The sequence below is a fragment of the Ranitomeya variabilis genome, chromosome 5, assembly GCF_051348905.1.
Source record: "Ranitomeya variabilis isolate aRanVar5 chromosome 5, aRanVar5.hap1, whole genome shotgun sequence".
NCBI classification, from domain to species: domain Eukaryota; kingdom Metazoa; phylum Chordata; class Amphibia; order Anura; family Dendrobatidae; genus Ranitomeya; species Ranitomeya variabilis.
Genome location: NC_135236.1, coordinates 217,769,750 through 217,794,113, shown reverse-complemented (window position 1 = coordinate 217,794,113; position 24,364 = coordinate 217,769,750). Strand labels below are relative to the sequence as shown.

General features: G+C 42.1%; 1 protein-coding gene across 5 annotated transcripts in view; it reads left to right on the top strand.

The window, feature by feature from the left end:
• The window catches only part of NEDD4 (NEDD4 E3 ubiquitin protein ligase), a 175,650-nt gene that overhangs the window by 127,171 nt on the left and 24,115 nt on the right, over positions 1–24,364 (top strand). For 3 of the 5 annotated variants that reach the window (XM_077263791.1, XM_077263793.1, XM_077263794.1), the window contains exons 10-24: positions 1,340–1,457; positions 1,886–2,044; positions 3,013–3,078; positions 4,272–4,391; positions 5,286–5,492; positions 7,310–7,387; positions 8,941–8,995; positions 9,073–9,131; positions 10,750–10,815; positions 12,216–12,445; positions 13,502–13,623; positions 19,799–19,869; positions 21,058–21,153; positions 21,237–21,310; positions 23,303–23,363. In XM_077263791.1, the coding sequence (XP_077119906.1) occupies positions 1,340–1,457; positions 1,886–2,044; positions 3,013–3,078; positions 4,272–4,391; positions 5,286–5,492; positions 7,310–7,387; positions 8,941–8,995; positions 9,073–9,131; positions 10,750–10,815; positions 12,216–12,445; positions 13,502–13,623; positions 19,799–19,869; positions 21,058–21,153; positions 21,237–21,310; positions 23,303–23,363 (1,582 nt within the window). The remainder of the gene's footprint in view (positions 1–1,339; positions 1,458–1,885; positions 2,045–3,012; positions 3,079–4,271; positions 4,392–5,285; positions 5,493–7,309; positions 7,388–8,940; positions 8,996–9,072; positions 9,132–10,749; positions 10,816–12,215; positions 12,446–13,501; positions 13,624–19,798; positions 19,870–21,057; positions 21,154–21,236; positions 21,311–23,302; positions 23,364–24,364) is intronic. The other 2 variants (XM_077263792.1, XM_077263795.1) reach the window with 1 other exon arrangement.

The window sequence follows — 24,364 nt, the reverse complement described above, 5'->3', positions numbered from 1 at the left end:
TACCACCACCTCCCAGTATTACAAGGATGCTGGTTTTACTTTAATTTTAATAGTGAGTCCAAAATCTGATGATATTATCTTATCTAGGATGTGCCTCAGATCTGGTGAGTAGGGTTGAGCGAAACGGGTCGTTCATTTTCATAAGTCGCCGACTTTTGGCAAAGTCGGCGTCTCATGAAACCCGATCCGATCCCAGTGTGGGTCGGCCACGTGGAACGCGAACTTGGCGCCAAAGTCGCGTTTCGAATGACGCCTTCCCCGCCATTTTTTTGAGCCAATTAATTGTGGGCAGCGTGATGACATAGGTTCCGGCTCCTGCGGCATCATAGTGCTAGGTTACGTTTTCGGACGTAGTAATTTCCGGAGTCAAAAAATAACATAGAGAGAGAGAGAGAATGAGAGAGAGAGAATGAGAGAATAAAAAAAATAATTTCATTGACATACATTGGGTTTCGTGTTCCGGGTCCGGAACCCGACTTTACAGTAGAATCGGCCGATTCCATACGATCCGACATCCGAGAAGGTCGGGTTTCACAAAACCCACCTCGATCCTAAAAAAGCTAAGGTCGCTCAACCCTACTGGTGAGGATTCAGAGTTAAACAAATAAATGTGTTTTTTTGCCATTTTGTCCAGTTGCTGTCCATAGAATGCAAGGGGAGAATTAATTTATCAATTTCTCTCATATTTGCTAAAGGCAAATTACAAGCATTATATATTATTTCCACAAGGCAATGAGCTGCAAATCAGCAAAGCACAAGTCAGACATATCGCTCTCGCCATCACCAGCCTGAACTGAACGTCTGCTATTTATTATGCATCTCTGATAAGAGGAAGATTCAGGTGCAGGGTTAATCTTGAAGAGCAGGACACGGCTGTTTTGAAAGGGTTAACCTACTATGGGGGACATAGCCGCTTATTAATCTGAGTCTCTCACTACATACATGAGGTCCACAGCCACAACACTCTTTACAATAAGTTGTGAAAGGTTTTACTTCTGCAGCGGTTTCTTCCTGCCTCCTCCTCCTTCTTCTCGATTATACACAGGAATCCATCAGTTGCTTCATGCATCCACCATGGTATGCTCAGCACAGATCTGCCCTGTTTCCATCCTGGACATAGTCATCCCACTACACAGTGGCAGCTCCCATCTCAAAGGCAGGATGCCTCACACGACTGCCAAGAAAATGACTGTAGAATTTGGAGAGTTTGCGCTACAACAGTGTTGACGAATCGGCCCCCTTAGTCTTTTTAAAAAGTTATAAACCAGTTTTCTAAGTGTTTTGAGCATTAGGTTTGTGAATGGCTTGAAGTCCAAAATAAAAATTGATCTCTTTCCAGAGATGGCACTGCTGGTCCAGAAAGTGGCAATGTTCAGCTGGAGGCTCAACGCGCATTCACTACAAGAAGGCAAATCTCTGAGGAAACCGAAGCTCCGGAAGTCAGAGAGTCTCCAGAGGTAAATGATTCCCCCCACAATATTGTTAGAGGGTTCTTCCCATCTTCATTGCTAGATCTAGATATTGTCTGCTATAGTTTAGGTGTAGATATTGGTAAAGCACCACTCCAGTGGTTATTAATAATAATTCACAGCTGGAGTGGTGCTTTGAATGTAATTCCCCCGCCCTCTGTCTTATTCTCACTTGCCGCCTTTACCCTTTTCCAGCGTTTCTGTCGTCGACCATTTTGCTCATATTGGAGACCTTGCACTCTGAATTTTCTGCTTTTTACATAGGCAGTTGAACTATAAAATGTTAGGGGAAATATCTGCAGACCGCCTTTTCATCAGTGTAAATCCTTTACTGTAGCAAAATGCACAAATAAAACCATGAGAATGTCTGCCAGCCTGATGATTCCCTGTTTGTTTTTGTGTTTTTAACTCGCTAGAGCTGGGAGATTATTACAGAGGATGATGCTACAGTGTACAGCAACCATTCTGCCCAGCACGCGGCTGCCCCAGACCTCCAGTCACAAGTCACTGATGAGCTGAGCACCAGACTGCACATATCTGGAGATGGAGCCAGCAGTAGACACGGCTCCACCACGGTAAGTGAGGGCTCTGGTTCTATCACAATGTTATTACTCACAACCGTGCACACAACCTGTGCATCTTCCTAAGGCTAGAAGCCTGAAAATACAGAAAAATGTGTCATTTGACCCCTTCCCACTACGGCCAATTTCCATTTTTCCTTTTCATTTTTTTCACTCCATATTCTAAGAGGCATATCTTTAACCACCCGCAATTCTGACATTTTTGGGGAATTTGTTTTTTCTGCAAACACCTGGCTATATGATTTTCCTCATCAGTATGATTAGGGGAATACCAAACTTGTCCACTTTTTAAATTATTTTAATTGTGAAAATAACACAGAAGTTTGAGTTTTTTCTTGTGCTTCCATTTTTCAGAGACCCACAATGCTTTCATTTTTGGTTATAAAGCTGTGTGAGGGCACTTAGTTTCTTCCTATACCCTGGTGATATGACATACCCCCACATCCTGGGCTATATTACACTCCATATTTTATTTTAGTCATAATATTTTTGTGCTGTTTCCCTTTTGTATGTTTTAATTTCATAATAAGTCATTTTATATATTTATGGTCATAAGCTTGTTGACCGCAGTCGCAGCCTTTTTTCTTCTGAATGTTTTCAGGTTATGCAGCCTTAATTGTTTTGTGTTGGTCTCTCATTGAGGAGACCATGTTGACCATCTTGCCCTTCAGGGTTCACACTCGGGACCGTGAGACTGAACACACCAGATGCCTTACAATACATGAATGTGACCCTGCTCCAGTTCTCCGCCTTGTGTGGTCAGAAGCAGTGCTGTGTCACAGGAGGCTCGGAGGAGCTTTCTTTTCAGTTGCCTAGATCTTTGATGGTAGACCCTTGCCGCTCCATATGTTGATGGCATATCCTGGCATTTCTGTAAAAAAAACCTTCATTACCATTCACATATGCTCCACATTGCTTAAAATATTTGTACGGTTTTTTTTTCCTCTTTATATTTTATGAAGGCGCATTCCAGCAGAAGAGAAACCCTGCAGTCCTATACACAGGAAGAACTCCCTACATTACCTGTTGTAAGAATGGTTTTCCATCTAATGCATGATAGCTTTTTGCTTTATACCCTTGTCTTACCCTTGTCTTGTGCTCTTTGTACAGTGGACAAATGTGTAAGCTTTTTTTTTTTTTTTTTTTTTTTTTTTTAAACTTCTAGGAGAACTAATACATTAGCTTAATAGAGTTTCTCACAAAGGCACCCGCTGTCCATACTGGGTTATATTAACATTTGAGTAGGATTGCCCCACTCTGGAAACACCCCAACGAGTCCTTACTGTATTTAAAGGGATTCTGTTAGCAGGTTTTTGCTACCTCACCTGTGAGCAGCCTGATGTAGAAAGAGACCCTGCGTCCGACAATGTACCACTTAGAATATGGGGTGCAGCTGTTCTGACACACTCATAGTTTTTAGATTTAGCAATGCAGCAGAGCTGAGAAAGCTAACCCCGCCCACACCAGGCTCTGTATGTACATGGTCTATAGCAGTGCTCCCCAAGTCCAGTCCTCAAGAGCCTCCAACAGGTCATGTTTTCAGGATTTCCTTAGTATTGCCCAGGTGATGGACTTGTTGCCTGTGCAGGTTCTGCAATTATCACCTGAGCAATACTGAGGAAATCCTGAAAACCTGACCTGTTGGTGGCTCTTGAGCACTGGAGTTGGGGAGCACTGGTCTATAGACAGTGAGCAGCTTATCACAGGAGGGGGCGGAATCGGACCAGGAGGCACGTGCTGCTATGTCCCAGCAATGATAAACAATCATTGCAGGCAAACCAAACCACTGAGCTTGGTAAGGGAGGCATCGTTGAAATCTGTGTTTTAACCCTACGTTATGCTGTCTTTAGCAAAAACCTGCTGACAGATTCCCTTTAATCATCCTATCCTTGTATCAAAAGGACAGCTGTTAATCCGAAATTACTGCCTTGTAAGAATACATTTCCCCTACAGTGGCTGCCACCCTAAAAATATCTGGCTGGTTAGGACTTCCCCTGGCAAAATCAATTATTTGCCAAGGGTGTTGGCAGCAAGACCTGGGGCAATTGGCTGATCGTCTGTTGGATGGTTATTGACTGCGGTTGTCTCTGAGACCAGCCCTCTAACAACTTGCATGCTTTATTTTTACTTTATGCTTTGGAGCCAGCTTATTTTTTTTATTTATTTTTTTTTTAATAAAAAAATCCTGTGTTTTTGTTGTTTTTTTTGGTTTTTTTTTCAGTTGTTACCGACATTCTCAGGATTACCTCCTGGTTGGGAAGAAAAGCAAGATGAGAAAGGAAGGTCATATTACATAGATCACAATGCTAGAACTACAACGTGGGAGAGGCCTGTGGTTCAGGTACTACGAAATCATCTCTCTGGCTATAGGCCTACTCTTTTTATATCCCCTGGTCAGTGAGCTGTAAGCCTAGCCATGCTTGTTCTAACCACAGAATAATGCATGGACATATGCCCTTAGTTCCCTAGTATTTCCCCATCGCCAGGTTAGAGGTGGCCAGTATTTTCTCTTACGTTATTCCCGCTTCTCTCTCAAGTATTCAGGGTTGTGTTTTTTTTTTTATAATTCTGCCATAAGGACCCAGAGATATGGGCTTTCTATTTGATGCTATTTTTTTTTTTATTTATTAAGAGGGTTGGGCTCTCAGGGCAGCCTAAGAACATGCCCCCATAGAATCTGCAAGCAATGTTCCCTTGATAAAGGCCTTAATAATTAATACTAAGTAAAAAAAAAAAAAAATCTGAAATTGAATGGTAAATTAAAAATTTATTAAAATCCCAACATGACCCAAGATGTATGCACAAGATAATAAACAAGAGAATAAAAAGGAATCAAACGGAAGCCTTGACTGATGCTCCTCGACTGCCATATGCTCTCATGTTGAGAAAAAAAGCATACCTTAATATAGGTTAATGCGTCTGCTTTACCATCAATCATCCCCCCAAAAATAACTTGATATTGTGTTGATTTTGTATCCTAACAAATTGTTAAATAATTTGATTGAAGAAAGGTTTCGGATGGCTACAGTGTGCAAAGCCAGTGTTTACTGCACATATTTAGAGGTAGTTCGAAAATGTTGAATTGTTTGTTGAAAAACATCTTGACACTTGTGATTCCTGAAGAGCGAGTTTCTTTCCCATCCTATTGTTCTTAGCTGCCTCTGTTTATGGAAACACAGGGGAAACGCCTTGCTTGGAGGTAGCGTTCATAACCTAATGTATCCTTAATGTTCAGTCTCAGAAGCCATCACCTGTGGAAATGTCACAGACCTCTCCCACCCAGAATGTTCCTAGTGGTCGTCATCAGAAGTCTCCAGAATGTGAATCCACCAAACAGACTGTGGACCAGGAACATGGATTCCTCCCCAAAGGCTGGGAAATCAGGCATGCCCCAAGCGGACGGCCCTTCTTTATCAATCACAACACTAAGACTACAACATGGGTATTGTGAATCTTCTCCTTCTATCATTTGTTATACTCTTTATCTGGTAAAACAAATGACTGCACTGACATCCTTATTACAGCAATAATATGGGGATTTTGTAGCTAGAATTCCAATTCTATCCAACAAATAAGTAAATAAACCATGGGCTTCAATAAATTGATTTCATTTTCTCTTTAGATTTACTAGATGTAGCTCATAGATGTTTTCAAGTTATTCTATACTTGATGGTTTTAGATGGTAAATTGCATTTTTTTCAGTAACAATGTTTTATTTTTTTAGTCCATCTTTGTTATATTATAGGCAAGTGATTCTAAACCTCATTACCACCAGAGATCCCCTTACAAGTGTTCCCATACCCAGGGAACTCCTCTTCTGATTATACACCATTAACACCATCATTGTAAAATTTAAGTCTTTAGTTTGAATTTTTTTTTTTCTAAATGTGCATGCGTGTGTGTATTTATTATGTATGTATGTGTGTATGTATAATATATATATATATATATATATATATATATATATATATATATATATATATATATATATATATATATATATATATATATATCTCCCCACTAGGTTTAAAATTAGACTTGTAGTTCTTGTTCTTTACAAACGACATTTCGTTACTATTAAATATTATTATTATTATTATTGAGGATTGCAGTGACAATTAACACCACCATTCAGTTTACCTCCTTCCTTCACAATTACATATCTCTCATTTTTCATTATAGATTGTGTTATAAATATTTAAAAAATGTTTTGCAATAAACTTGATTGAAAGAATAGGTTAGCCCGGTGGCTCAGTGGTTAGCATTGCACCTTGCATCTCTGGGGTCCTGGGTTCAAATCCCACCAAGGACAACATCTGTAAGGGGTGTTTTTGTTCTCGCCCTGTTGGATGTATGGAGGTTTTTCGGTTTCCTCCCACACTCCAAACATATACTGATTGGGGCTCACAATCTAGATGCCCTATGGGAACAGTGATTATAATGTCTGTAAAGTGCTGTGGAATTAATGGCGCTTTATAAGTGAGTAAAATAAATAGGTAATTTTCTGACGACCCGTTCTTTTAAATAGTTGTTCCTATCGCCAAGTCTTTCCCTGGGTGCTGTGTATGGGAAAGCATGCTCCTGATGTGGCCTGCTCCTCCTCCACCTTAGGGTCCTGTTACACCTACAGATTAGTTGCCTGTCAATCTCTTCATTTTGCATGGCGATACATCAGGATTCAGTAAGAAATTTTTACCGGGACATCTTGTTTCCCATGTGGATGTGTTGCCAGACAGCAATGATTTTTAGATCAGCGCAAAAGATGCAATGGATGATAGGGAAGCAAATTATTGATGATCAGCCATTTACATGGGGTTTTGATCATGAACAGTCATACTCTGACTGTCCTGTGTAAAAAGCCCCTCATGCCTACAGAACAGGACAAGTGTTGCATTTAGGATTTTGAGCCTGGTGTCGCCTGGTAATTCTGAGCGTTAGTGGTCCAAATGTTAAAGGCAGGACATACTACATCTTTTGCAGTGAAAGAGTTAAAGGCTGCAATTATTAGGTAGGAATTAGACTATTTTTAATAATTAGACAAAGTATATTAGTGATAAATTTTCATTTATACATAACTGAAAAATGCCTTTAAGGCAGTCGCCAAATGTCTCCCTTTCCCTCTGGTGTTTAGGGACAAGCATACTTATCTGTGGTGCCGTATATCCCTTCAGTAGGACAGGCTGCCTGGTATATATGTCTCACAACCCTGTATACAGTAAACACGCTGTGTTCAAGCAATGCTGTTTATCGTTTGTATAGGAAGACCCGAGACTGCGAATTCCTGTGCAGCTACGGACAAGGCCTCCTTTAGATGTGTCAGAGCTGGGACCACTGCCAGTAAGTGAGAGATGAATCAAAGGAAAAACCTTCCCCTGAGCGTGCTGTCCTCTATAGTACCTGGGGAAAGGGCAAAGGATTCTAACAATCACTAGTGCAGGACAAGGTATTAGCAGAATATCAAAATATTCTTTATTACTATTTACAGTAGTAATATCATAAACTGAAAAGCTGTAAATCATATGTATAGCCTTTATGTAAGAAATCCAAACTCCTAAATTATGCAGATTGCCCACAAGATCAGGTAGCCACTTTGACCTGACACAGGAAACCTCCAGACAAAGCATTTATGCGAAACTCGTCGGGTCAATATTCTAAGCAACCTTGGTCATGTATGAGTTGTGATTTCTTACATGGCAGGTTATTAATATTTCCACCATATGATTTACTGTTTATTGCGGTAATTTTAGTCTGTTATACAATGTTATTCCTCTAATTTGATTGCATTCTATGACCAGGCGCCTGTTATCTTTTGTCCTCACTCTTGTGCATTTTCAGCGAATTTTTGAAATTATTTCAAGAAGATCTAGCAATATAGATAATGTTGATTACTAATATCTTGTCCTGCACTATTCTTTGTTGAATATTGATGTATCATATGAAGTGTAACATACTACCTGTAGTCTGTGTAATGACATATAATTGCATATATTTCCTCATTAAGGCGGCACTCACATTTTGAGGTTGTGACATGGCCACAATGTGTCTAAATACTGTTCCAGCATGCTGAGCATCATTGTTTGCAACGTCATTGTTGACGTTGAACATTCGTTTCGCTGCATATCGCAGCCATTGCCAGTAAAAGTACTTTTAGCTGCTGACACTGAATCGTTTAAAAGGGTTCTCCATCAAATACTTCTTATGACATATTGGTCCAGTGGGTAATGCTGTCATCACACAGTACTTGTGCCACGGTTCTTACTGTATTGCCAAGAATTGTGCGGCAGAAACTGCATGAGGTCTACCGCTACTTGCAATGGTTTTTCTAGTTACCTTGGCAGTCGGTTGTCTCCGGGACGTTTTCTGATGCATCGTTCTTGTGCAGCACAACTGCTACTCCGGAAGATGCCCAACTGCATTCCCTTGAAATGGGTTTTGTGTGTGTAATATGGGTAGTGCGAATGTTCATGGGAACGGTGACAGATATGAGCGATGACCATCTTTGTACTGCGCTGTGGGATATTCTTCCACTGCATAAACAGTGATAACCAATCTATCACCAAAACCGGTTGTATGGGCAGCACGATGGCTCCGTGCCTAGCACTGTTGCTTTGCAGCGCTGGGGTCTTGAGTGATGAAGACTTTTATGTTCTCCCCATGTGTGTGTGGGTTTTCTCCGGGTTCTCCAGTTTCCTCCCCCACTCAACACACCTAATGATAGGGAATTTAGATTGTGAGCCCCAGTGGGGACCATGATGTCTGTAAAGCGCTGTGGAAGTGAATGATGCTAAATATGATATTAAACAACGGTATGCATGAACCTCACTGGTCCGGATACTCTTGTACTGATTCTCACTGCACCATACTGACCTGTTTATGGTTCTCCCATGCAGCCTGGTTGGGAAGAGAGGACGCACACGGATGGCCGAGGCTTTTATATTGACCACAGTAAGGAAATGTCTGTTTCTGAATAATAGTCTTATTAGATTTCTAAAGAAAATAAAGCGCATTCCTGTTTCTTCCAGACACAAAAAAAACTCAATGGGAAGATCCGCGCTTGGAGACCGCCGCCATAACCGGACCGGTCAGTACAAGTGCACTCTATTACTTTGTGCTTTGCTGGGTTGTCAGCCATCACTTCATCACCCACATGTAAATGGCTCATAGCACTATTGCTGAATGTTTCTTGTGACGCCTGTCAGTGCACCATGTTTACAAGACCGCAGCTTGTGTAAGGTGTGAAAAGTATGTTAATATGGCGGCTGTGTAATATATGGCACCTCACACCATCTGGGAAATTACCTTGGGCACTTGTATCCATAGCCCCTGGTTGCAGTGAAGGGGTGGGGATTGAGTTTCATTCTTGGCTGTCTGAATGGACGGTCCTTACAGTGAAGAAGTGTTAGGTGAGTCCTTATTAGCAAGGAGTAACTGACATGGCCATGTGACGTCTCCGAGCCTGCAGTAAGTACATCTATATACATCAATTCTTTGCCTGATTTGCCAGCACTGACAGACAGGATATGAGGCTTTGTGGATAATTGTGGACAGGCGCAGATTAAAGGTCAGAAGGCATATTGTGTCATGCACAAGGGGGGCCGAATATAAAAATGATCAAAACTGATGCTGTGCCATTCTTACTCCACAAATCTTACTCCACTCCCCGACTGGAGTAAGATTTGTGGCGAGGCGCACTCTACTGTCTGACGCTCTTCATCCATTAAGAGGCATGAACCACCTAATGATTCAGAACCATCTGATTCCAGCGCACCACCTTGTCCAGATCAGTGTGAAAAACGCCGGTCTTGATGAATCGGGGCCTGATTTTTTTTAAAAAAAAATTTTTCCTTAAAAAAAAAAAAAAAAAAACAACTTCGGGACAACCACAGCTTAATCACAACACAATGGATGTTCACCGCCTGCAGCAATTGTAGTTCCAGTGATGTCTGCACCACTGTGGTAGAGGAGCATCCAATGCTTTAGTTTTTATTGGGGTCCTGAATTGATGAAGCGGGGATGTTCTCTGCTGGACGGCCCACCTCAATGCACTGTTCTGACAACTCCAATGCCCTAGCGTGGCCTTGGCTTCTGTGCAATATTCATCTCATGCTAAAATAGCAAGCCAGTGATGTTGGGGGTTTCTTTGTACAGCTGAAATAATTTTCAACAATTTTACATGGTTGAAATAGGTTTTTCAAAGTCCCTGCTGATATATACCAAGCCGCCAATATGTAGAACACTGTTACAGTTAATGTACAAGAAAATCAGTAGGGCTAATATCTGTTTTTTCACATTATTATTTTTTACCATATCTTTTTGCCATATTGCTAAACTTCATGCTAGAACTGTAGAATAATATCATGGACCACACATCTAAAAATCATGCATTGATCTAATGCCGCTAGGCCAAAATGTACAAAACTGACCGTGAGGTTCTTAGTTTAACATTCTGATGAGACGGTATGAAGCCGCTGCCGCGTCCCGGCAACCCTGTCAAGTGGGCGCTCAGTGTGTGGCAAGAGGAGACCGTGCGTTCTCTTCCAGCATTAGTTTGCCCCCTAGTGTGCAAAAGTAAAATAGCTTCTGTGACCTTGAATGAGAGTAAGGAAGCTCGTTTTTGTTTTTATAGATTTTTATTAAGCTAAATGTTAGTATTCAACTTTATTATAAAAAACAATGTTAAACTCTTATTTGATTTCTAGGCTGTACCTTATTCTCGGGATTACAAAAGAAAATATGAGTACTTCCGTAAAAAGTTGAAGAAGCAGGCAAGTGTAATCCAAGATGTTTTCTACTTATTTGGAATTGTATAAAGTTTTTATTTATTTATTTCTAGGTAGGTGGAAGCATGACAGCTGGTTATGGAGGTTTACAATCTACTGCTTATTAACACTTGCAGATGTTTGCAAAGAAGTACACTTTGCTTTTGTCTGACCGCCAATGTCTTTTCCCCCCGGACACAAACGCCTCCCAGCCATCATTTGGCCCCTCCGTGCGCCGGGCGCAGCCTCCTCTGCCTTCATTGCCAGCGCCTGCGCTGTAAGTTCCCATCAAGTGATGGGAGTCGAAGGGCAGCGCAAACTGCGCATGCCCGTAAAAAAAACTTACAGCGCAGGCGCCCCGGGGACATCAATGAAGGAAGTGGAGACGGCGCATGGAGGGCCTGAGTGGTGGCTGGGAGGCGTTTGTGTCAGGGGGGAAAAGACATGCCCCCCGGACAAACTACAGGTATGAGGGACAAATTATAAAAACGAATATTGCAACGTTGGAAGGGACCCCAGACTAAAGAGCCACCTTGACAGAATGCAGCATTAGTGCTGCACAAGGTGGCTCTTTTAGTTAAAACCGCCTGGGGGGGGGGGGGGGGAGGGGGTGACCGGTTCCCTTTACATCACCAATAGATAGATATAGGGAATTAGCCAGGATTACTAACTAAGAAGCTGATGGGAATTACACACATTGCCTAGTGAACCTGTCACCACTGTGGTCTTGGCGTATAGACAACGCGCTGTAAATCACAAAACCGGAAAAGTGACATAACGGGAAGAGGGTGGGGGATTAAAATGGAAGTAGTTTTCAAAGTTTATTTTTCTAAGGACTACCTAAATCTGCCCTCTTAATAGGATGGGTTTAGACCTTTGAGAATTTCTGCTGTCGTATATACATTTAATCTGGTGTGAAAGATTAGTGTTTGTGAAGGACCACTTTGTACATAATTCACAATGTAATTATTGGCCCGTTATTAGGTTTGTCTTAGATTTTTCATATTCCGTTTCAATTTTTCATGTCAACTTTTCTTGCTAGCAGAGTCAGATTTTCATGAATGAAGATTATTAATTGTACAATATTTTAACATACAGTCTCAATTTCTCAGTTTTTCTAGTTGTCTGCTTGATGTCACTCAATAGGAACTTGTATTATTTAGCTGTAACCATCTGGTGTGTCAGTCCTGGTCACAGTAAAGTTGTCAGTGCTCCATCTTGCATTGAGCCATTCTGGCTTTATCAAACGGAACTTCTTGTTAAATGACTACAAGCAGAAATCAGAAAAAATGAAAAATGTCTACTTAAAATAAAGGAATGTTCTTTTTATTCCATTACAAAATATATCACAAGGGTTGCCAAATGCAATTTTTTAATGTATACTTGTATATTTTGTTTCTCTGTAGCTCGATATTCCTAATCGGTTTGAAATGAAGTTGCGTCGGTCGGCCATTTTTGAGGATTCCTACAGAAGAATAATCGCTGTGAAACGGCCAGAATTTCTCAAAGCACGTCTCTGGATTGAATTTGACAATGAGAAAGGTTTAGATTATGGAGGCGTTGCCAGAGAATGGTTCTTCTTGATATCGAAAGAAATGTTCAATCCATATTATGGTCTCTTTGAGTACTCTGCGACGTAAGTGCCATGATATTTAGAGAAGACCCCATTTCTTCTTCTTGTGTGTTGGTGTGTTGTGCACAATGTGGCAGGCTCATTAATGTCTAGTGCCAGGATAATGACCTCAAATCCATAGACCTAGCCTTGTGCACAATATGGGAGGCCCATTAGTTCCTAGTGCTATGAATAGTGCAGGCCCATTAGTTCCTAGTGCTATGAATAGTGCAGGCCCATTAGTTCCTAGTGCTATGAATAGTGCAGGCCCATTAGTTCCTAGTGCTATGAATAGTGCAGGCCCATTAGTTCCTAGTGCTATGAGAATGACCTGAAGCCAATTGATCTAACCTTGTGCACAGTGTCAGGCCCATGAGTTCCTTTCACATGTTATTCTGCCTGCACCTAGAGAAGCCACTTCTTGACCATTGTCCTTTGATAGACTGGTCATCAACTATAAGCTTATCAGCATAAATCAAGTTTTATCAGATTTGTTTAATTTGATTTGAGGATCTAATTTATTTTATTTATTTTTTTTTTGCCTTGTCAAAAAATGATGTTGCCGAGTTCTGGGATCATTTTCCAATGTTCCTGCCTCTCATTTTGATTTACTCTAGAATACGTAGAGGTCAACTTTGCATTATTAGATATCCATAGCCTGCAGCTTTTGTGAGGTGGATGGAGTCTTAGAGTTCAGAATGTGTTATGTAACTCTAGGGCAGTAATCAAGTTACTGCCTATACAAAAGGGATATTCTATCCTCCCAAAATAGAAAGAGTATTAAAGGGATTTCTGCCATTTTTTCTCTTTTTCCCAGTGTAGTTTGTGTCCCCCTCCGGTCTCCTCTCCTTCTCTTTCGGTGGGGTCACCATTAATTGGCTGCAGCAGTCAGCTGCTGGCCATACTGGAAGAGAAGACCGGTGGGGGGACACAGCCAGCATGCAGAAGACAGGGAGGGGATTGGTAAGGGAGGATACGACCTTTTTTTTTTTAACCTCACTGTGGCCAAGAGTTTCAGGTTGTATAATCTATGACTGTTGCACTCTTGGGATACTAAAAGACTTCTGTTTTTCTTCACAGTGATAATTACACTTTGCAAATCAATCCAAATTCTGGACTGTGCAATGAAGATCACCTTTCATATTTCAAGTTTATTGGCCGAGTGGCTGGGATGGCAGTTTACCATGGAAAGCTTCTGGATGGTACGTTTAAGCTTAAGATCATTTTTCCATGATCTCACTGTTTCGCCTTCTCAACCTTTTTAGGCCATGAGATTATAAACAGATCTGAATACATTGGATGTGTTTAAAGAAAAAAAAAATGGTTGCCTTACTGACACCATTAATCGCGCACCTGTTTTTACCGGATCCATTCCCAGAATTACATAGGAACGGGATTGGGTGTTATTAATTGTGGATATAAAAAACCTGATATGAAGGCCATACAGATGTGAAAGTCATATGGAGCACTGTTTGGATGAAAAATCATGTTTTTATTCTGGAAAAAAAAAGTTTTTCATATTCTCATTTAAACCCAAGTTTATACAAATTAAAATGCTGCTGTTACGTTGTGCATATATTGGTGTCACAATTGTATTTATACACTCCCTGACAGAAGTTATGTCGCTTATCCATGTTATGTAAATAAAAGCTTATAACCTGACTTTAAATTCATCCATTGGTTGTATAAATTATTCTTTTGTAAGCTGAAACCCTCCAAAATGTGGTTTAGGTGAAGAAAATAAATTGGCATCAATGCAGAAATATTGATCAGTTAATGGACACAGAATGGTCAGATTTTGGCAAGACAAAAGTTTTGTCGCCCACAGAAGGTTAAATTAAATTAGAAGACGCTCCAGACTATAAGACACACCCCAAATTTTGAGGAGAAAAATAAGAAAAAAATATTTTTTTTAATAAATTGGTGGTGCTTCTTATAATCCTTGCATCTTATTGCTTACCGGGGGTGGTGGCTGCAGTGAAGCGGGGTCCCAGGGTCGCTGCTGGAGGAGGCAGGAGAGAGGTGATGCTCCAGGCCGCAGGCAGGTATGAGTGGTGGCTCCGATGTGTGGCGCGCTGCTGCGGGTATCTTGTGCTGCTGCGTGGGGTGCTTGTGCTGCTGCCGGGTGTCTCCGGGTGCCCGGCGGTTGCTGGCCATTGCTGCTGGTGTCTCCGGTGCCCAGCAGTGCTGTGTGGGTGTCGCTGCCGACATTTTGCGACAGGCCAGAGCCCCGGCACTTCCAGGGTTCCATGTGCGCTGGTCTCTGGGAATATGGCTGCCCCCCGGGGCGGCGCATGCGCTGATGGTGATCTCGCACGTGGAACCCTGGAAGTGCCGGGGCTCTGGCCTGTCGCAAAATGTCGGCAGAGCCGGACACCCACGCAGCACCGCTGGACTCCGGAGACACCCGCAGCAACCGCCGGGCACCCGGAGACACCCGGACACCTCCCTGGTAAGGCAGGTTCGCTTTCTAAGACGCACCCCCATTTTTCCCCCAAGTTTGAGGGAAAAAAGTTCATCTTACAAAGCGAAAAATACTGTATATGTTGCATAACATTGGTGAATGAAGTGGTGGTGCTATTAGTCATATTTAATATTTTGTGTGACTTCCATGAGCTTGAAGGACTGCATCCATGCGGTTCAACAATGATTCATACAGTCTATTTATGAAGTCATCAGGAATAGCAATGAATGCAGTCTTACATGCATCCCAGAGTTCATCTAGATTCTTTGGTTTTGTCTTCCACGCTTCCTCTTTCATCCTACCCCAAACATGCTCAATGATGTTCATGTCTGGTGACTGGGCTGGCCAGTCCTTGAGCACCTTGATCTTTTTTGCCTGGAGGAACTTTGTTGTAGAGATGGATGTATGAGATGGAGCACCATCCTGCTGCAGAATTTGACCCCTTTTATGATTTGGAATATAAGAGGTAGCTAATACTTATTGATATTTTAGGTTATTGATATTGCCTTCCACCTTGCAATTGTTTTGCACACCCCCATACTGAATGTAACCCCAGACCATGATCTTTCCACCATCAAATTTAACTGTTTTCTGGGTGTATTTTGGATCCATACGGGCTCCAGTAGGTCTCCTGCAGTATTTGCTGTGGCTGTGGTGTAATTCTACTGAAGATTAATCAGAGAAATCCACCTTCTGCCACTTTTCCAGAATCCATCTGTTTAGCGGGCTGTGGGACTTTGCAAATGCCACACAGTTTTTTATTTGCCTTTTTGTTTAGTGCTGGCTTCTGGGCACTGATTCTACCATGGAAGCCATTTCGAGAAAGAATCCTACACACTGTTCTAGTTGACACAGGGACTTGAGTTGACCAGGCCTGTTAAAGCTCTGCTGCAGTGGAAGAGGGGCTTGCTTTGGATTTTCTAACCAACAAACGTTTCTCCTCAGCAGTTGTCTTGCGGGGTCTGCCGGACCTGGGCTTGTCAAACACATATCCAGTCTCTTCAAATCTTTTTTTAATTCTTTGTACTTGACGCTGAGACACATTAAAGGTGCCAGCCACCTCTGCAGTGGATCTGGTCTTCAGCCTCTTGATAATCCAGGCTTTGGTCGCAGGGTGGATTTTTGGCATGTTGTCAGAGCTCAAGTTGCAGTTCAAGTGAAGGTCTGGGGTGCTGGGTTTCTTTTTATACACACACACTAATTTACTGATCATTTACTAGGAGCACAGGTGAGGATGTAAACTAGGATTGGGTGCATTGTATGACCAGGCGACAAAACTTTTGTCTTGCCAAAATCTGACCATTCTGTGTCCATTAATTGATCAATATTTCTTCATTGATGCCAGTTTATCTTTATCGCTTCATTGGGGGACACAGATAACCGTGGGTGTATGCTGCTGCCACTAGGAGGCTGACACTATGCAAAAAAAGGAAAAGAACAATAGCTCCTCCCTGGCAGTATACACCCACCGACAGGCACTGAGCACCTCAGTTTGTGCTTAGTGTCTGTAGGAGGCGGACCTGGATCTTCCAGATCCGCAGCTAATCATTTTTTGCTTTCGCAGGTTTGTTGTGTTTTACTAATTATTTATTTTGTTTTTTCAGATTCAACTTTTTAGGGAATCAGGGTGTTAATTCACTCTGCCTTCCCATTATTAGCGGCTGAGCGAGCAGTGTGGTGTCACCCACACCGCAACACTCCGGCCTGCTGGCAGGACATTTCTCCCCTGCGCCTTCATTGGTGCCTGAGGGTGAGTTTGGTGGCCGGTCCTAGCCGAATTTCCTCCTCACCCCTCTCCTCGGAGAGGGCTGAGAGGGAGACGGTAGTCACCAGCGGTGACCACCTAAACCACATTTCGGAGGGTTTCAGTTTTCAAAAGAATAATTTATGCAACCAATGGATGAATTTATCGTCAGGTTATAAGCTTTTATTTACTGTACATAACATGGATAAGTGACACAACTTCTGTCAGGGAGTGTACATAAACAAGATAGATTTGCTAACCAAATTTGTGCTGAAATAAAGAGTATAGATTTAAAACCTAACTTGACTATTGGCAAAATATAGCTTAATTAGTATAAAATGCAGTAAATTTTCAATTGAGGCACAATCAGTCACACAACTTTAAATTAGAAAAGTTAACAGAACAATCTTATTTTCTGGATCCTTAATCTCTGCAGAAGTCTGGCAAATGATTTCCAACTTTTTGAATCCTTTATTTCTTCTTCTTGACACTTAAATATCCACTTCTGCTTGTAAAGATTTTCAAACTAATGTATAAAAAAAGGGTTTTCTCAAGTTATTCCCTTCTCCTCTGCCTCCTGCTTGCTGGGGCTGGTGCGCCCCTGATGATTGACAGTCCAGGCTTGTAGTATGGTCACGTCTCTTGCTTAAACTGTGCCCTATCCCTTGCTACAAGCAGAGTTCGCTTTCCCTCCACAGCATGGGAGGAGCGCAAGGGGCATTGAATCTGGCTGGATCCAACAATCTTGCATTGCAAATGCTGCTCTAGGAAACTGGACACTTCTGACTACAAAGGTGGCAGGTAACCTAGGCAGCGAGCAGTAAATTAACAGAAATAAAAATCCCTACGTTCTTCAGAATGAAGAGGATTTTTTATTAAAGGGTAGATTGCAAAGTTGCTTTTTACTCAATTAACAAGTTGAGACAAACCCTTTAAAACTTTATTTTTGTTTGGGCCTACTTTTATACTGTGAGATTTAATATCGCTTTCATAAGAATGTGATAGGACTGACAGACGTGGTTTTGAGTTGTCCAGGAGGTATATGGAAAGTGAATCAACAAATGCGAAATGTAAATCAAATCAATAGTGACCGTCCTTTTGACTGATATTCCTCTAGGTACACTTACACGCAGTTTTTGAAGGGACCCTGCAGGGTCCAAACATGTTGAAGGAGCAACCAAACATCTGCTGTGTATCTGTGTGTAACCAAAGATCTGCTGTGTATGGATGCATAACCAAAGATCTGTGTATGTATGCTTATGCAACGCCCACCAGGGCTGCGGGGTACTCTGAACCGGGTCGCACAGTTCTTTGGGGAAGTCACGGCGCCGTGACCTGGCTCCGTGGCCCTGGGCGTGCAATAAAACAATGCATGGGGAAAAGTTATATGGGATTCATTCCTGACGCCACCCGTGGTGTTTGGCAAGCGATTGCCGATGCTGCGGTTCAGGTCCACTGGGGCGGTTAGTGACGCAGCAGAGATGTTACAGTTCTCCACGGCTAGAGCGGGCCCCAGGGCAGTTATAGGGTTAATTTGTTGATGGGAACTGTTGTACTGCAGGGCAGGTGACACAGTAAATAATTCTGAGGACACAGCAGGGTGCAGTTTTCTCACTTTACTCACGATCTCCAGGTTACAATCACCAGCCGGGTGTTGTGTCCTCCGGGTCTGTGGTCCAGCCAGCTCTCGGGTAGTTTGGGGTGCTCTTCTCCAGGACCCCCTTCATGTGTGCCTTCCCAGGTCGTCTCTCTCTGCGCTGGCTCTTACACTCCTGCCATGCACCTTACACACAGTGTCCAAAGCCTGCAGCCTCAGGTCCTGTCAGGCGACGTACTCTTGGTCCCCTTGACCCTATATGGCTGCCTTTTTAGTGATTATGTGTAGATTTGGCTGTGGCACATACAGACACCACAGCCTCCGGTTTGCTAGCTGAGTCCTACAGTCTCTTCTACTAGTCTGGGGCCAGTCTCCACTGCAATCTGGTCCCTCCACCCGACTACTGTCAGCGTGGATTCTTCACTTCTTTGACCCCTAGGACCCCTTTCCTCTGGAGCTCCTCTCAGATACCTCCGTCCTCCTCACACTCTTCTCACAGACTACTTAACTCCTTAACCGACTTCTCCCGTTACCATGACAACACTTCACTCCCAACTGTTACTCTACCTCATCCACCCACACACTCTACCTAGTTCCTCCACCAGCCTGAGATGGGGCCCTCCCTAAATAGAGTCCGCCCAGATCCCGTGGTGTATTGTTGGATGGTAGAGTGCGGGTACCGGATAGTGCCCCCTCCTTACCTGAGAGTGGGATACCACGCCTCTGGTTGAGGTGCAGTACCTCTGTGGTGACTGGACCCTCAGGGGTGCCACACTTAACCAGGGATCTGCTGTGTATGTATACGTAACCAAAGATCTGCTGTGTATGTATGCTTATCCAAAGGTCTGCTGTGTATGTATGCTTATCCAAAGGTCTGCTGTGTATGTATGCTTATCCAAAGGTCTGCTGTGTATGTATGCTTATCCAAAGGTCTGCTGTGTATGTATGCTTATCCAAAGGTCTGCTGTGTATGTATGCTTATCCAAAGGTCTGCTGTGTATGTATGCTTATCCAAAGGTCTGCTGTGTATGTATGCTTATCCAAAGGTCTGCTGTGTATGTATGCTTATCCAAAGGTCTGCTGTGTATGTATGCTTATCCAAACATCTGCTGTGTACGTGTGGCTTGTGCAATTCCTTCTGTGGTTGGCTGTAATCTCCCTGCCGAGTGCCTTCAAAAAATATTGCTAGTGCCTAGGATTGAAGGCAAAGGGCGGTCACAGCAAAGATTGATTTTAGTTTACATTTTTTATTTTGTTCATTCACTTTGCATTTTGTTAATTGATAAAAAAAAATAACTTACATTCTTACTTTCCAGCATTTTTCCTCGCCTGCCCAATACTTTTCCACAGTAGTTTTTGTAACAGTACATTTTTTTGGCAATGTGTTTTTATAGCTCCAGTGATAATATTTCAGATATTTGTCTCCCGGCCGGTCACCTGAAGTTGATCTGAATACAATAGAGAGGAAACTGCCGGATAGTTTGTTGCCCAGTGCTCACGATCATGTGCAATAATTGATGTTCATTGTAAGTGATGTCCATATGTAAAATAATGATGGTTCTCGCTCTACAGGTTTCTTCATACGACCATTTTATAAAATGATGCTACAGAAGGCCATAACCCTGAATGACATGCAGTCTGTGGTATGTTATACTAGGCGCTATATTGTGTGTCCTCTGATGGACACGGCTACTACATGACTTTTTTTTTTTTTTTTTTACAGATTATTTTTAACAAATCTATGAATCCTTGACAGTAAACACATACGCCACATTGTTATAAGCCTCTTTTCTGTGCTTTGGAGTCTTGAATGTTCAGCAAGTTGCTTATTGGTCCTATACACATTATATGGCGAATTTCTCCAACCAGAGGAAACCTTTACTGTTGTGGTTGGTGGAAATCAGTAACTCACGGTCTCTGGTTGGGGAAGCACTGCCACATGCAGTAGGTTCCTCTAGTGGTCATCGTCGGTCACAGCAGGAATGTGTATCTCTGACCCATAGTTATATAATTTTCAGCCTGCAGTTAAAGCAGCTCGTCCAGAATAAATGGATCTTTTCTCTGGTAGTAATTACATTATGTGAATGGTTTTCTTAGCAAACTCACTGTCAGCTAATTATCTGGTCCATTTCTGTCCTTGCATTGCCCCATGCGATCACTCTGACGCCCTGAATTATACCGCGACTTCTGCATAGTCTGTAGTCAGAGCGTGGAACGTGCGGCAATGGACGGACGGGAACAATTCACTGAGATAAAGTGATCAATAAGGAAACTATCCTAATCATATACTTAATGTGCATGACTATCAGAAGAAGGGATCCGTTTTTTTTTTTCCTAAGTGCTAATTTCGGCACACCTTTGATGTAACTCTAACAAGCGATAGGTTCACTGTAACGATTAGTGACAATCCAGCGAAGGTTTCTGGTAATGTAATGCAGCCAGCCCCCTCCGCCCACCATCTAGCGAGTCATGTTTACAGATCGGTCGGACCACACACGTTTTGTCATGTGGCAGCGTCCATCGCACCTGTCACACAATAGTCAGTCATGGGGTCAGACACATCCTTCACTGCTTAGCTAAACTCTATAAGTAAACCGTAAGAAGGACTCGAAGGTGAACATACGCTTATGTGCCTACTAGATTAACCCATTGTAGTTTTCTTGCATTTTTTTTTGTGTGATCATGGCCAGGTTAGAATAACAACTTTTTAGAAACTATGGACAGTTTTACTTCCATACAATAGGTGGTGGTAACTCAGTAGAAGACTTTGTAAGACAACCTCATGTTTCTGTGATGTTATTCATCCTAAATTATTGTGGTTTGTCTCCCAGGATAGTGAGTATTACAATTCCCTCCTGTGGATACTTGAGAATGATCCAGAAGAACTAGACCTACGATTCACTGTGGATGAAGAGCTGTTTGGACAGGTACAGATGGCTCACTTCTAGACTGGCACAGGTAGGGCTAGCTGAATGACTTGGCATCTACACGATTATTTTTTTTCTTTTAGACCCATCAACATGATCTGATGCCTGGTGGATCAGACATAGTAGTCACCAACAAGAACAAGAAAGAGTACATACAGTAAGTATATCTTGGAGGAGATTTATTATGCTAAATGTGCCAAAATGGTTGTGAAATGTGCTCCACAAACTGACTTGCATGCCATGCACCACTTTTGTTGTGTTTTAGACACTTTCTGAGGTTTGTCCAACAAGGGGGAAAAGAGGCATGGCCGAGTATGACACTGCGCCAAAAATGAGTCAGCTTATTGGCACAATGTAAGCCACCTAGGAGATCAGTAAGTTTAGACTAGACAATCTAAAGATGCACCAAATGTATGAATCAGCTTAGAGCACAGTATAATAAATGTGCACATTGAGGCCCTGATTGTCTAAGACTGCCATATTGTACCCTTGGCTTAGTGAAGGGGGGTATGTTGCTGCTTAATAAATTTGGCGCATCTTACAACTGCCATTCCTTCAGGTCTTTCTGAAATGTTTACTCCTGACAGGGACTGGTGTACGTCTTTGGTGTTGCTTAATTCACTTTTGTGGAATAAAATTTGATGTGTCTGTTGGGTGGGCTTGGCCCCATTCTGCCTCAAGATGTGCTTGTTCTAAAAGTTTACAGAGCAGGCTAAGATTGCCATAAAAATGAGACATTTCCCAAAATTTTAAGGCAGCGTACGCCAGAGTTCTGGCAAAAACTCTTTGATGAATTGGGGCCATAATCTTTAAGTGCCTAAAATTGGAAAATAAATCAAATTGCACTATGCTTACTCAATTCTATAGATCTGTTCCAATGCCGCTGGTAGCCTATTCTTTTGTGTAAGGATGTCCATCTGATGTCCTAATCAAGGCCTGCCAGTACGTCTTTCCATGCTGATACCACATCAAGCAATGTTGATCTTATACTGCTGATAACCATGGGGTCGTTCACACAGGAAATGTAGAAATCGATGAGAATCCAAATCTCATCCCATTTCATTTTAATTATACAGCATGAATTCAGTCTTTAGTTGCAGGGGTACTACTTCTTGGATTTGCCTATATTATCTGGAACCAGCCAATCAGAACTTGCTAGCCAATGTCTCCGGTGATGACAATAACCCATCGCTCGGGTTCCTTTCAGTGGGCCCCTCAAATTACAATTAACTCTTTGGTGATTTAAAAAGTTGTCCAAATCGGAATACTCTATTTAAAATTTTGATTCTCTGTATATTGTTAATGTCTATATAGGTGACTAATATGTTATTTAAGAGAAAAATATGTCAATTTTCCATTGAGGTAACAGGCCCGATGTTGTTTATTTTCCATACCTTCACAAAATACAGAATGCAACTAATATATTTTTAGTTTCAATAAGTTTTATTAAAATACTTGGTTGTTAAACAATATAACACTGTTCAGAAATGATCTCCCTCGCAGGGAAGATACAACTTTCTATAGTAATAAACAAAGAATACACAATACCATACCTACACATGGGGGGACAAGACAAATACAAGGGATCAATAACATAGAAGGGAAACAAATAGGAGTTCCACAGTATATAATATATTTCACATTAATATAGTTAATCATCCACGACCGCAGCAATAATAGTATAAATCATTTGTACAAAGCCATACATGAGATATAATATTAGAAGATATTAAGAGAAATAGGGATTATTCATAGCCCAGAAACCGGTGTGCTCCGTTAGAAGCACGAGATCCAGCCGTCCCCACCGCGCAGACCACCTCCTCCCCGAGAATCCAGATGTCAGAATTTATCAGGGAGATAGAGTAAGGGCCTGATTCAGTTGAGCATTAGGATCCAAATCTAGCCAAGGATTCCACATCTGAAGAAAAGCGTCCCATGTGTCCTCCCTAGCAGCTTAAATCTCGCTCATACAGTAAATTTGCATTCCTCCTTTCTCTAACTAGAGATATTGAAAGTGAAGGGGATCTCCACTTTGCTTCTATGTGGATTTTAACAGCCATACTTAATAGACTCACTAATCTATGTAGACCGTTAGAGAAACCCGGATGCAACTAATATATTTATAATCCTTTTTTTATGTTTTAATTAGTCTTGTCATCCAGTGGAGGTTTGTGAACAGGATCCAGAAGCAGATGGCTTCTTTTAAAGAGGTATTCTATTAACTCCCTATATAAAGTGTGACTGTGATAAATAGTATTAGTGCTGATGTTATATATGTGATAGGTTTGGCTGTAAGTTAAGTTTTGTCGTCTTTCAAAAAGTTTTGCTTGCAGCCTCAAATATAAAAAACAAAAACAAACTGAGCTTTCCTTACCCTTACTGGGTCCGTCCCTGCCTCTCCACCACTGCCCCACTTACCGTTGGTCTGCAGCGGTGACATCACGTTAATAAAACAGAAGCCAATCACTGAGCTCGGCATCTTGTACATCAGCAGAGCCGCAGAGTTCAGTGATTGGCTGCAGCACTGTCATCATGACATCACCGCTGCAGTAAAAAAACAAACACCGTGGCAGCAACAAGAGGCAAAGCATTGGACCTGGGTAATGTAAGTAAAGCTCTTTGGTTGTCTTGTAAACCAATCTGTGGCTGTATGAGAGTCTGCTGAAAGACCTCAACCCCTTATAAAGTGCACCTTTTACTTGAAGAGTAACACTGGCCAGTGTATGACTTGTCCTGATTTGTCCACCAGTTTTCTCGTCTATAGGCTCTTTGATTTTAAGTTGTCTCTATGCTGCAGTGTCCGACTAGCTGCTACGATGTCTCCTATATACAATGTAGAGAGAGAGATGAAGTCCTTATCATCTTTCTCTATTCCACACAGAGAGGAGAAGCAACAGCACAAAGAATATTACATATGCATATCTGTATTGCGCAGTGTGGCTGTGAATCCAGTTCCTTGAGTATTCTGGAGATAGTAGTTGCTTGAAGATGCAGCTCCATCTGCCTGTGTCGTCTTGTCTGGTTTTGCGGGGTTTTTCTAACTCGTACTGCTCCCTTGTCTTGTCATACTGTATTGCAGGTAGTACAACCTGACATCACAATGTGGAAATCTGTTTGTTTTGACCAAGACTCAGTTGAGCTGTTTTTTCCAGAGTGGATGAGTTCAGAGGGAGGATGGGGGAGTGGGACACGTGTCTCAAAGTGAGGAAAA